General features: G+C 39.4%; 1 protein-coding gene across 1 annotated transcript in view; it reads right to left on the bottom strand.

Annotated features, from left to right (window-relative positions):
- DNER (delta/notch like EGF repeat containing) overlaps positions 1-14,499 on the bottom strand; it is a 190,536-nt gene that overhangs the window by 12,686 nt on the left and 163,351 nt on the right. Inside the window, exons 9-10 of the mRNA XM_089509155.1 lie at positions 4,084-4,206; positions 1,280-1,393 (exon numbers count right to left, since the gene is read on the bottom strand). Of these exons, the coding sequence (XP_089365281.1) occupies positions 1,280-1,393; positions 4,084-4,206 (237 nt within the window). The remainder of the gene's footprint in view (positions 1-1,279; positions 1,394-4,083; positions 4,207-14,499) is intronic.

Genomic DNA, 14,499 nt, shown 5'->3' with positions numbered 1-14,499 from the left:
AGCCTAGTACCTAACTAAGCTCTTGTTAACAATTTGCTTCACATCGGAGCAGTACTATATCAAGTCAGTTCTAAGCAAGAGGAACAGGCTGTCAAAGCCAACCCTAACAGCACTATATCTACTGGCAAAGAAGGCTTACATTGATTGTCAACTAAATTGATTATTTCCCATGCTGCCTTTTTATTCCTGGGCCAAACATTTTTGAAAAGTTAAAAAGCCAACATTAAGCTAACATTATACAACAGTGAGATAAATATATTGTAGCTGAACAAATACACTAATTTATGGACAATATTTATTTGAGGAAAATATGTTACTTTCTGTAAAAAAAAACACAGATCAGCTATTAATGTGTACAATTTTCCATCATAAGAACAAGCAGGACTACTTTTAGGAAAACACATACCTAAAATGATTTAGGCCAAGTCTGTTTCAACTACTGGCATCCATTCAGCAAGTACATGGTTTATCCATTTTATTTAAAATAATTTTAATTGGCATCTCCCACTATATGACAAAACACTAGCTTTTGAGATTGTTGTTGTTATTGTTGTTGTTGTTGCCAGTGTGGCCTAGTTGCCTAGAGCACTGGACTATAACTCTGAAGACCAAGATTCAATTCCCAGCTTGGCCATGAAACCCATTGGGTGATCTTGGGGAAGTCACATGCTCTCAGCCTCAGAAGAAGGGAATGGAAAACCTGTTCTGAACATATCTTACCAAGAAAACCCTCTGCTAGGTTTACCTTAGTGTCACCATAAGTTGGAAACAACTTGAAAGCACACAACAACAACAACAAAAACAAGAACAACAATCTTAAAAACTACAGATGGTATTTGAAGTTTAGCCAAGGACTACAAGTGACCCATACTTACTTAGAAGTCCCATGTTAATATTTATCCTAACACACTGGTCATATCTTAGAACAGAAATAGCCTACATATGGAGTTTAGCAAAGGGAAGAAGCCAAGGTTTTTCTTCTCTTCAAGAATACCTACTTTCTCTCCCCTGTTTTGTACTGTTTTTGTCAAAGCTTTGAAGAATATCACCTTGTCTTTGTCATTTTACAGTAAACTATCTCTTATGAAAACTGCCCATTCTTTCAGTAGAGGCAATATTTCTCCAACCAGGTCTCCTGATGCATTCTGCTGAGACTACTGCCCAAACCTTTGACATTTCATGGAATAATATGACATACAAGTGCTACTGAAAGTTTGGACACTTCTTCATGCAATCTGGTACATAATGACATAGATTGGGCAATTTACAAATAACTTGCCTGTGAATCCAGGTGCACAGATACATGTGGCATTGAGCCCTTCACTGTCACAAGTTCCTCCATTCTGACAAGTGATGTTAACACACGGATCTTTGTATAATTCACAGTGCCTTCCTGAGAATAATAAGTGAAAGTAGATGACTCTTCACATTGTAGGGCTGATAACATATACAACAACCAGGTTCACACAGTAGTATAAGCTAGAATGTTTTAGAGATGAGGCTTAGGAGGAATAAGACAGACTGCTGAGGAATCCTGCCTCTTTGCACCTCCTCCAAGCTGAAATGGCTAAATGACAACCCTTTCCATCTATAGTTTGCACATTCTGATGTGTGATCGCAGGCCCCATTCACACTGGCACTTTTGTGCCGGGTAGATCTGGGCAGATTCATTAAGCCAATACCGAATCTGGCTCAAATAAAAGTTCACACTACATTTACCCCGATCGGTGCAATTTAACCCAGCTGAAGTTCACACTGGCTGAAGTACTGATTTAAAATGGCGCCTCCTTATCAATTGCGATCTATCACCTTCGTGGTTTTTTTTGTTCTTTCAATCAAATGATACACATCTACACCATTCGAATTTTTTGTCATTGATTGTGACGTGTCCCTGGCACCATTTCTATTGCTAACTCAGTCAGTAGCCCACAGTGGTGTGCAAGGGAAGAAGAAAAAAATCAGATCTCTTTTTTAAAAAACCTTCTCAACCCCTTCCCCCTTTCCAGGTAAAAAGAAGGAGAGCAACTAGTAAGGAGGAAATTGTCCACTGCTAAGAAGGCTTGAGAGCCATTTGTGGCCATTAGCAGCATCTCTTCCTTTTTCCAGAACTATAGCAAGGAAGGAGAGACAAAGCAGAACAGAAAAAAAGTTTCCTTTCTCATGTGAGCTCTCAGTCATGGAAGAACCACAAAGTGCAAAGCACACACAAAGCAAAAATAAATAAATAAATAAGCAGCCAGAACATTCAAGCTGGAAGCACCCAGCTTCAACCCAATATCACCTCTTCTCTCTAAGGAGTCAGAGGAAAAGAACCAAACCCTGCAGTTAACCTCAAAGGAAGTTTGCTCCGGGCAAAGCCTGCCCCTTCCTTTCTCTAACACCAGCAGAACCAGACAGGTAGAGAAAAGGATCCCAGCTTTTTCTCTGCCACCTCCTCTTGTCACTCCAGCCGCAAGCCAGCAAGAGAGAAAGAAGGGAACACACACCCTTTTCCACACTCCCCTCCCACCAAAGAGACAGGGAAAGACAGAATGCAGAATAATCCAGTACCCCTCTTTCTCAGGAGCCAGGACAACTGAACTGAAAACTGCTATGATCTCAAAGGAGTTCACACACACCCTTTCTCTCATTCACAGCAGCCCCACACATGACAGAGACAAGGATCCCAGCCTCCTCTGCTGGGAGCCCCCTCTTCCCTAAACAAGCACACACCCTCAGAGTTTTCCCCTTCACATGCTCCCTTCCAGTTCCAGCCCCTAAGCAGACAAAAGAGAGAGACAGGCAGAGACATACAGAATCCCCCTTTCTTTATTCGTATCTAGTTAACAATACTCCCAAATTCTGAATCCTCAGAAATGCAAAGGTTTGCAAATTTTGTCAAAAGAAAAAAAAAAAAACCCAGAGCATCTCCCTTTCATGATTGGCTTTGGTGGAGAGCACAAAAATGACCCTGCCCATGCACTCCTACCTGTGAAAAGGGATGGGCATGTCCCGTCCCTCTGCCCACTAATCCCTCCCTTAAAATGACCTGGTGTAGGATCAACCCCAAGTTCACATTGCCAGCACTCAGGGAAACCCTGGGTTTTGGCAAAAGAAATGGGGGAAATGCCATTCCCAGAAAACTGGGGACTTGCCCCAGTTCCATCCTGATGTGGGTATGCAAAAACCAGCACCAGTGTGAACTACTAACTTTTAACCCAGTTTGCAAAACGGCTTATTTTGTTTTGTTTTGTTTTGTTTTTTTTTTTTTTCTGGGTCTTCTTCCTCTGAAACCACAATTCTAAAGAGTTCTCAATAGTGGCATCCACACAGTCTCACAATACCTGCTGCACAATACCAGATTATTGGTTGTAGGAAAAAAATGAACATTGAGTTTCTTTTCAATGTTAAAAACACAATCCTAAGTTTTAACATGGAACTCAGTGTAATGACAAATATCAGGGCTCACAAGGCCAAAGTCTTTTGATTCAAAGGGACTGTGTCCCCATGTTCCCATGTCCCCTCCCTCCCTCCCCCCAATTGCTTCCCTAGGAGTTTGGATGCATCATGCACAGTAGCTGGAAAGGAAACCAGGAACAATGTATTGTTATCTATCCCTGCTGTAATATTAAACTATTCCTGTTGAAAACCTATTGGTCCTGAATGGGCAAGAGTCATAAGCTTTACCAAATGCCCACTCTTGTTAGAGATCAAAACTACTGAAAATTAAGTGGGCTTTTAAAATTATTATTTAAAAAATACAGATCCATAAAATGGCTTTTTTGGACTCTCCTTGGGGATGTTATTACAGGGACTGTTGTATAGTATATTATGTAGTATGTTATCCCCATGTTATCAGCAGCATCGTTTTTCTAATGAAGCCTTCCCTCAAACTGGTGCCTTCCTGATGTGATGCTCTATAACTCCCATAATCTCCAACCAACATGATCAATGGCAAAGCATCCTAGGGATAGTAGGAATTCCAGTCCAAAACATTGGAGGGCAGCAAGTTGGGGAAAGTTCTAATATAATACTAAGAAGGCTACATTAGATATACAGTAAATCTACAAAGTCAAGTGTATGTTAGAGCAGAATGCCTCTTACCTTCATATTCAGGAAGACATGCACAGTCATAGCTATTGACCAGGTCCCTGCAAGTGGCACCATTCTGACAAGGGGCAGAAAGGCATTCATTGTATTCCTCCTCACAATAAAGTCCATGGTAACCTAAAATATGCAACAAAAGAAAATGGAACACATCATGCAAGTGTTCTGGTAATAATTTCACCTTCTTGGAGGGGGCTGAGATGACTTGTTTGAGGTTAATAACAATGCACTTATAACACCCTTACAGGCAAAGTAAAACCAGTGGATATATACAAAGATTTTGGGAACTAACGTCTATAGCCTCTTAAATATTCTACAGGTTGAATACAGGCTGAGTCTGGAATCCAAAATGTTCCAAAATCCAAAACTTTTTTCATGCAGGGCTGAGAAAGTGACACTTTTGCTTTTTGATGGTTCAGTGTACACAAACTTTGTTTCATGCACAGAGTTATAAAAATATAGTAGTATCAAATTACCTTCAGGCTATGTGTATAAGGTGTATAAGAAACATAAATAAAATTTGTGTTTAGACTTGGGTCCCACCTCCAAAATATCTCATTATGCAAATATTCCAAAATCCAAAAAATCTAGCCCCAAGCATTTTGGATAAATCAGTCTATGCTAGGAAACATTTTTGTCTGCTAAAGAGGCAACCAAAGGGTCTTACCAGAAATCTACATAAATCAGTAATGACTGTGTATTCAGGATTCATTTTTGTACAGCACATAAGTGATATAAAACTTTAATTTTAATAATTTAATATTGCATAATATCACTTCATACTTTAACTAGACCCCCATAGCAACAGAACTCTGATGGGTAAATCAAATAGCGAACTTTATAATGTTCATAATGATAGCAACTTGTCTCCTGCCTGTAATGGATAAAGCCATTGAAAGCCCAGAGATTCAGCAGTTGACATCACTGATTCAAATTGGTACTGAAGATCAAATAAGAGAAAAAGCTGTTTTATACAGAAATAACCAGCTAAGTACAGAAAAGTGCAACCATTTTTTTCAGCCAGATGTTGGAGCAGCTTATATTGAGCTGGTTTATTATTCCAGAAAGCAATTGTTTCACAGAATAAGGTAATGATTACACATTCATGTAGTTTCTTTCCTTACCAATCCATTGTATTTCCCATTCTTAAAAGAAGTTAATTTTGATTTCTATGTTCAGAAATAAGGACTTTTTTGTTCCTTATTCCCACCACCATGCTTCTTGCAAAGTCTCTTCTCATATATGGGAGCCACTGACTAATTACTGCAGTGGTAAAACCTTCATTAATTTCCATCGGATTAGTGCAGAATCTTCTTGCAAACCTTGCTTAGACACTGCATAGCAGTTATGATTGTGAATTATGCCAATTATTGTCCTCATTAGACACTAGGCTTTAGCTCCATGCCACAGCATTTATTTAACTAGGGAGACCTTTCAGTTGCTATACATTTAGATAAATCACAATATTCTCTGCATGTACACAAGGTTCATCAATTAAAGCATATGGGACATCCTCACTTAGATTTTTTTTTTAAATCCCACATTTGTCTGAAGGTAGTCTGGAGAGAAGATCAAAATACAAAACCACCAGTAATATACAGCTGTCCATCTGTATCCATGGATAATTTATCCATGGATTCAAGCATTCACCCTTAGAAAATATTCAAAACATGTATAAATTACAAAAAAAACAAACCTTGGTTTTGCTATTTTACATAAAGGACACCATTTGACTCTGTCACTGTATTTAATGGGACTTGTGCATTCATGGATTTTGGTATCCGCAAGGCGTTTGGTTCCAGCAGACACCAAGGGCCCACTGGAGTGTTGTTTTTGGTGATCCAGTTGCTTGGGTCCAAAATTTCCTCCAGTTCATACGGAAGACACTTCTGCATACACAGCAGAGATCAATGCTCTCCACAGAGAGAGAGACACACACATTTGCCTTTAACCTCTAAAGTGTGTTTCCCCCTGTAAGAAGATAAGAGGGCCCTCCAGAGCAGCTGTTGGGAGGGAATCAGTAATTTGCATTTGAGTACATAAAAACCTTCCACTCACAAGAAGTGTAATTGGATCCAAGCTTTTGTTACTGATGAACAACAGTACTAATGAATTACACAAGGCAGCATATTTAAACTGGAGGAGGCAACTGGAGGATCTTTGGTTCCAAGCCAAAAATAACACTACATTTATTATTACTGGTGATTATTGCCATTACTTTGGCGTCATAAGGAAAAAAGAGCAGCTCCATCATGTCTTGATCCCAATATCCAGTCTAGCATCTAAGCACCACATTACAGTGGTCCAGAATGTAATTTGAGGTCAATAGTCCTTAATTTTTTTTAAATTCTAGTCTTCTCTTTTTAAGTGAGCACTCAAAGTAAATCCTATCTCCTTAAATTCATTTTATTTCTGCTAGATAACAACAATGCTGCTAAAAGAAAAATAGACACAGGAATACATTTTAAATGCTTTTAAATTTTATGCTCTCTCATCCTCATCTTGTCTGAATATATGAAATGGCGGTCCATTTAATTTAAAGAGAAAAAAAAAATAGTCCACGATCCCTTTCACTGTAAGTATCAAAGCCCCCAAAAGGGCCAGCATGGTGTAGTGGTTTGAGCATTGGACTATAATTCTGGAGACCAGGTTTGAATCTCCACTTGGCCATAGAAACCCACTGGTGACCTTGGTTAATCCACACTCTCTTGGCCTCAGAGGAAAACAAAGGCAAATCATCACTTAAAAAATCTTGCCAGGAAAACCCTGTGATAGGTTTGCTTAGGGTCACCATAAGTTGGAAATGACTTGAAGGTATACAACAACAAATCAAAGCCCCAGCTAAACTCTGGATTATACCACAAATTGTACATAAGGCACATGCAGTGTGAAACTGAATATATTACTTGCAAGCAGTTCTAGTAACATCTGGTCAAATGTGGAACAGAGACAGGTACCTGAAATAATGATCAAATCTCCAATTAACTTGTTTTTAAAAGAACATACAATGAGTTACAAAATTCAATGAGGAGGGATGCAGAATAGTCTCACCATGTTCTAAAAATAGATTAACTGTCACTGTTTGGTGCAAATCGTCAATAACAAAGTAGAAGAAACCAGAGAGGTGCTGTATGTATTCTCACTTAAATTCCTGTTTATAAAATAGAAATGCTCTTGCACATGAATTAAATGTAACCCTCAATATATATGACTGAATACACACACACACACACACACACACACGACTTTTTGTTGCAAATATGCATTGCTTTTAGAAATACTCTGATGTACATGTTAAGTAAATGATGGTTCCAGAAACACGTAGCAACTTGCTTTATAGAGCAATCAGGCAAAGATCTCATTGTATAAGGGAAATGTGACTTTATTTTCCACTAGAGGGCAGCTTCTACCTACCACACTTCTTAAACTTCAAGAAGGGAGGATTTTGAATGCTTTCACTCTGCTAGAAAGAGGCTAGAAAGAGGTCGATACCAGCTCTCCTGACAACTGATAAGTAGAAGAATGAGAAAAAGCCCTAGATAAAAGACAAAAGAAACTCTTTCCCTATGCAATGGAAAAAATCATGTCCAAATTAGTGTTTGTGTGTGCGTCTTTTATATACCCTAACTGGAATTATTTTTAAATGCTCATTTAGAAGAGGGTTTTTTTAAAAAAAAACATGTAATCCCCCATCTCTATTCATGAAGTGATACATGCATAGCTCTGGTGCTGTTCTCCCCTATCATGCAAAGACAGCTGTCCATGTGAAACTGAGTCTGGCAATAAGGAAAATCGTTGCACTTAAAAATATATTTATTTATTCACTGAATTTATATCATGGATTTGTCTCAAGATGGGATTCCAAAGAAGAACTGGTCTCATCTTCAATCATATCTTCACTTCCTGCCTGCAGGAAAGGGAATACTATTTCATCTACTGGGCATTATTTCCTAGTGCTTAATGGAAAATATGAAAACAACTCTGTGTGGTACAACCAGTGAGTCCCTGACTGTATGCAAGAGCCTATGTATGTACAACCATATCTTTCACATCTTCTGCTGGGTGTACTGGCAAGTCTCCTGGACCTATTCCTGTTTCCCTCTTTGCTCATTGAGTTATGCTCAATGCATAACTCACAGTAAAAAGCAAGACTAGAGCCTGTCTAAAGGTTCTCATGTATTCAAAGCCAAGATATTTATAATCTGGTTAGAAAAGCACACTCTGAAGTGAAGCTACTGACCTTGGGTGATGATGGAAGGGGATTTACTGTTACTTTAAGTGCAACTGTTTTCACTTCCTCTGGTGTTATTGAAATGATGTCACTGCTTAGTTAGATAAATCAATAAAAAAGCAAACATTCCAGCTTTCCACCCCTTTTTGCTTGTTCAACAAAAACTTCCTTGTGGCAGGCAAGATCAAACAAAACAATCAATCACAATATCCAACTTCTAAACTGCTGGATCATCACATAACATTCTTCAGTGTAGTTCTGGAAATTTCACCCAACAGCTTCTTTAAACTGCAATTATATATAGATATAATGAAAGTATATCTATATACATATACAGTCAGTCCTCCTTATCCATGGATTTTTTAACCACAAATTCAACCATCCATGGCTTGAAAATATATATTTTTACATAAATTTTATTAAGAATTTAAATTAAAAACATACATCCTTATAAATTCATCTTACAATTAATTCTAGTGTGTATTATTATTATTATTATTATTATTATTATTATTATTATTAACTTTTATTTATAAAGCACTGTAAATTTCCACAGCGCTGTACATACAATCTTTTAGTTAGACGGTTCCCTGCCCTCAGGCTTACAATCTAAGAAGACACGACACAAAAGGAGAGGGGAGTGGTGGTGGGGAATGGGATCAGGTCCAGCAGTTCTTCTCCACCTCCGAGGCCTGGACCAAGGCAGATCGACTGGAGGAAGGGCTTGGCTTCTTAATGGATGGTTAAAAGGAGGCTTCCTGGGTCAGAGAGGGGCTCACCTCTGGGAATGCTTCTCTAAATTAATAATACATTAATTATTCTATTACTATAGCTTAACATCATATTACAATTCTCAGGTGAGATATACATACAAAGGAATGTTCCTTAGTGTGTTGCTTGGCAGGAAATTTCACTCTTATAATTTTCTTGGAATTCTCCTTCTCATTTCTTTCCCACTGTGCTGCTTCTTCCTGTTCCCTTTCTTCTCTTTAATCTCTTCCCTATTCTTTCTGCACTTTCTCTTCCATCTAATCCATTCCTTCTCATTCTTCACATTTAACACATGGCTTTCATAATTTAGTCTCCCTTGTTTTCAATTTATAGTTATCATCTGTATGTTTGATTAAAAGTTTCTGATAAGTTATCCAATCTATATCTTTTCTGGTTTTGCTTGAAAATATTTTTAAAATATATAAATTCCAAAAAGCAAACCTTGATTTTGCCATTTTATATAAGGAACACCATTTTATTGGCACTGTATTTAATGGGACTTGAGCGTCCACACATTTTGGTTTCCATGGGGGTTCCCTAGTGTATACAGAAAGCAGGCTCCTTAGGGCATTAAAATCTCAAAATACTAATATAAAATCACTCAAAATACTAATGTAAAATCACCATGAAAACACAAATGATATACTTGGTTGTAGGAAACCATATATCCTACAACATTATTTCCCTGAACAAGTTCTTCTCTGCCATACAAGATACAATTTGCCTTACTTTCTCATAAAAGACTTTCTAATCATTATTTTTTCACCAAATTCATTTGTTATCAGCCTTTGGCTCTCCAGATGTTTTGGACTCCAGGAAGCTCAAGACAGCATGGCCAATGGTTAGGAATTCTGGGAGTAGCTGTAAACATTTGCAGGATCAAAGTTTGGCAATGATACCACTGGCCTAACTGTGTAATTGGTTGCCTGGCCAAACCCAGAGGTCAGCAATGGCTCCTCTTCATTCTGGAAAGAAATGACCAGTGGAGTGCCACAGGGTTCTGTCCTGGGCCCAGTGCTATTCAACATCTTTATCAATGACTTGTATGAAGGAATAGAAGGGATGCTTATCAAATTTGCAGATGATACCAAATTAGGGGGAGTAACTAGTACCCCAGAGGACAAGATCAGAATTCTAGAAGACCTGTTGTTGGGAAAGTGTGGCCATTCACACACAGCCCTGCACTCTGCATTTGGGATGGAAACCAAAACCAAAGGGATGAGTTCTGCCAGATCAACACAAGACCAAAATCCCTTTCATCTTTTACATGTTTATGTGTGTTCCTAAACTCCCTCACCCAGCCTCACATTCCCAGGGAATTTAGATCTTGTCTAAGGGTTGTAAAAGTCCATGAAGCATCATCTATCACAAACAAACATTCCCAATTCCCAAATATCTAACAAAATTGTCCACCTTTGAAATCTTCCCAGGTTCTGCTTTGTATAATAAAATTCTTGGTTTCCCACAGAACTCTCCTGGATTTGGGTTGATGTTAAAAGAATAAATATGCCCCCAAAACTGAAACCTCTTTGTAACAATCTACAATGGGCAGTAGCAGCCTGTGACCATTTGCTGTAAACCACACTTTGATTTCTACTCTTGGACTTCAGTCTCAGTTTCCTTTGTCTGTGTTCTGCCCAATGCTGCTTCTCCAAGCCTTGTGGTTGGTGCTGGTTCTGCTTTCCTGCTTTCCATAGAACCATCCCTTAAGGATAGGTATCTGCACTCTCTCTCCCAACTCTCTAAGTCTGCTATTTTCATTCTTTTCATTCAGTCAGTTCTGTATGCTTTTCATTTGGATGAGTTATCTCTGTGTGTGCTCTTTATATTTCTTCTAATAAATATAGTTGCACATCTCCATGGGTATTACTGGTATAACTGGAGCTGGATCTTGCAAAATAACTGTTGCCCCCTCTTGCCTTGCTAAGCTGAGTACTTCCCCAAACTAGGTAAAGACAGACTGCTTCCTTCCAAGGAGGCTCTACATTTAGGGTAACACATTGGCATATACAATCTAAAACAGCCGATTTCTGGTTGAGCTAACAATACATAAAACCTCATGCCACCTATTTTCATGCAGTGAACAAAAATTAAAAAGGATAGTTCTGCCAAAGTATGTATCCATTTTAAATCTCTCTTCTCTAGTGAAAGCGAAATGTTAAAGGCATCTTGAAAATCATACCTGATCATAAACAATTTTTCCCTGCAATATATGCATAAGAGTGAAATAAATATGCAGGAGTCAATGTCATATCAAATCACACAAGGGTTCATACATCACAGCTCAGTCCAGCTGAGCTCCTGTTGGCAATGGCTGAGTCCTGGGTAGTAGAGATGTGGTGCCTTGAGGTAGATTTCTGTGTGTGGCCATCTGCTCTGTTTTCAGCAACAGCGTTTCAAAAATTTCAGAACTTTCTGGAAATATTTTTTTTTCAAAAATAAAAGCCTGCCCTCTCTTTTTATTTTCCAATCTCTTCCTGTGAGAATTTCTGACCTTTTATTCAATATATATCCTCTTTCTGCTCACTGTATCTGAGCACCAGTTCTTGGAGTGCTACAAAGAAAGCTTTTTTCTTAGCTGCAAAGACAGATATCTCTCATCTGTAATTTATGATACCAGTACCCAGGCTGATGCCAGTATAATATAATCATGATCCAGTGTAGAGATTGTAAACAATACTCTCAAATTATTTCCCTCAAGATGTGTAAAGACATCCTGGGGTAGGGGATGTCAACAGTCACAAGATTTTTCACATTCTGAAACTTATTTTCTGAAGGTTTTACAAATACATTTTTGTACAAAAATAGTTTTGAACCAAGAAAGAGTAACATTTCATTTTTTTAAAAAAGCCATATGAACAAAATTGTAGTATAGCTCATGTCTTGATGACAAGTGATCTCTCTTATCTGATTCTACTATTGTCCTCATGTTGTGCCTTGACTAGCTTCAGAATTAGATAATAGCATATGGTCCATTGTTCCAGGCAGAACCAAAAGGAAAGAAGTAGGAAGGAATCATAAGTGGCTATCCACTAAGTGGGTATAATGGGTAAACATGCCATTTGGAGTAGGTAAAATCCATATCACTAAAAAAGCTGAGCAAACAGTATTCTCAATCGCCAAGACTCAAACTACATGTGGCACATAAAGCATAACTGGAAACATACAAATTGAAAGTGGCAGTGGTTAAACCCTTGCTCAAGAAACCCTCCTTAGACCCCCTGATTCATAACAACTATCAGCCCATCTCGCTGCTACCTTTTTTGGGGAAGGTGATCGAGAGAGCAGTCGCCTTCCAGCTTCAATCGATCTTGGATGACACCGATTTTCTGGACCCATTTCAAACTGGCTTCCGGGCGGGCTATGGAGTTGAGACTGCCATGGTCGCCTTAGTTGATGACCTCCGTCTGAGCATGGACAGGGGAAGCGTGTCCCTGTTAGTGCTCCTGGACATCTCAGCGGCTTTCGATACCATCGACCATGGTATCCTTCTGGAACGCCTGGGGGAGTTGGGTATTGGGGGCACTGCTTTGCAGTGGTTCCGGTCCTACCTCTCGGGTAGATTCCAGATGGTGGAGCTGGGGGACTGTCGCTCCGATAAGAGGGCCCTTACATCTGGTGTCCCTCAGGGAGCGATTTTGTCCCCTATGCTTTTTAACATCTACATGAAACCGCTGGGAGAGATCATCCGGAGACACGGGGCACGGTGTTATCAGTACGCTGATGACACCCAAATAATTTTCTCTGTGTCTCCGACTGATGCAGTAACTAAGGATGGCATCTCTCCTCTAGATGCCTGCTTGGCGTCGGTAATGGGCTGGATGAGGGAGAACAAACTCAGTGTGAATCCAGGGAAAACGGAAGTACTGGTGATAGGTCCCTCGGTTCCAAGTGGTGAGATTTGTCAGCCTGTCCTGAATGGGGTCACGCTCCCCTTGAGGGACTCGGTGCGCAGCTTGGGAGTACTCCTTGATTCGTCGCTCCAGCTAACATCTCAGGTGGATGCGACGGTCAGGAGTGCTTGTTATCAGCTTCGGCTGATACACCAGCTGCGCCCCTACCTGGACCGTCGGGACCTTGAAACTGTTGTACATGCTTTGGTAACCTCTCGATTGGATTTCTGCAATGCGCTCTACATGGGGCAACCCTTGTACCAAACCCGGAAGCTTCAACTGGTGCAGAATATGGCAGCCAGACTGGTCGCTGGTCGTTCCAGGACGGACCACATAACACCTATTTTAAAAGACCTCCACTGGCTACCTGTTTGCTTCCGAGCTCAATACAAGGTGTTGGTTTTGACCTATAAAGCCCTAAATGGCTTGGGCCCAGGGTACTTGGAGGACCGTCTCTCCCCATATAATCCGCCCCGCACACTCAGAACATCTGGGACAAATTTGTTGGAGGTCCCTAAATCCCATCTGGTAAGGACCTCACAGAGGGCTTTTACTATTGTCGCCCCCTCATTGTGGAATAAGCTCCCTGTAGAGCTCCGTTCCTCTGCATCTTTAGTTTCTTTCAAGAAACAATTAAAAACGCACCTATTCCAGCTGGCTTTTTCACTTTAGGCAATAGTGTTTTTTCTCTGCTCCTTGTTCTTTGTTTTTCGACCCCGGACTAGCGTAATACATTGTCCTTTTCTTGTCCCTAGTGAATTGCGATTTGTATAGATTCCCGTTCATAACCCTTGTAATGATGTTTTTAGACTTTTATATTGTGATGCTTTTAACTGTGTTTTATTATTCTTTGTTTTGTAAGCCGCCTTGATCATGCAATTGGAAAGGCGGAGTAAAAATAAAAACTATTATTATTATTATTATTATTATTATACCTTTTGGAGTAAGTAAAATCCAAGTAAGCTCTTTTGCAGGGATAATGTCACATAGTTTATGTTCTGAGTGAACACAGTATTCTCAATCACCAAGATTCGAACTACACATGGCACATAAAAATAACTGAAAACTTTGTTGATTTCTTTTATTTAACTACAAATACAGAGAGATCCCAATTTTTGACAGGATGACAGTATCTGAGCAGGCAAGGATTAAACCTCCTTCTTCCAAGCACAATCTCAATGGATCCCAATCTCTCTCCTTCTGTCACTCTCTCTCTCACACACACACACAAACATATAATTAGAGAAAGGAGAAAAAAGATGTAGTTGCTAATGATGCATTAAATTTCACTTGTATTTTGACCATAACTACCTCTCCTCTCCAATAATTCCCCAACTCTCATATACTTCCCTCTTGTACTCATACTGACTTTCTATCACCAGCCGTTACCTGCCAATGCACTTATCCTCCAGATGTGTACTGCCTACATGTGAACATTTAGGGGAAAGCCTGTCCTTCCCACAAAAATAATTCAAGGAAAGGCCCATGATGTTAATTTCCTATTTTATAAGGCGCAAT

Source organism: Sceloporus occidentalis, unplaced genomic scaffold, assembly GCF_023333645.1.
Source record: "Sceloporus occidentalis isolate IW3139 unplaced genomic scaffold, rSceOcc1.0.p SCAF_2, whole genome shotgun sequence".
Classification (NCBI taxonomy): Eukaryota; Metazoa; Chordata; class Lepidosauria; order Squamata; family Phrynosomatidae; genus Sceloporus; species Sceloporus occidentalis.
This window is presented reverse-complemented; position numbering and strand designations above follow the sequence as displayed.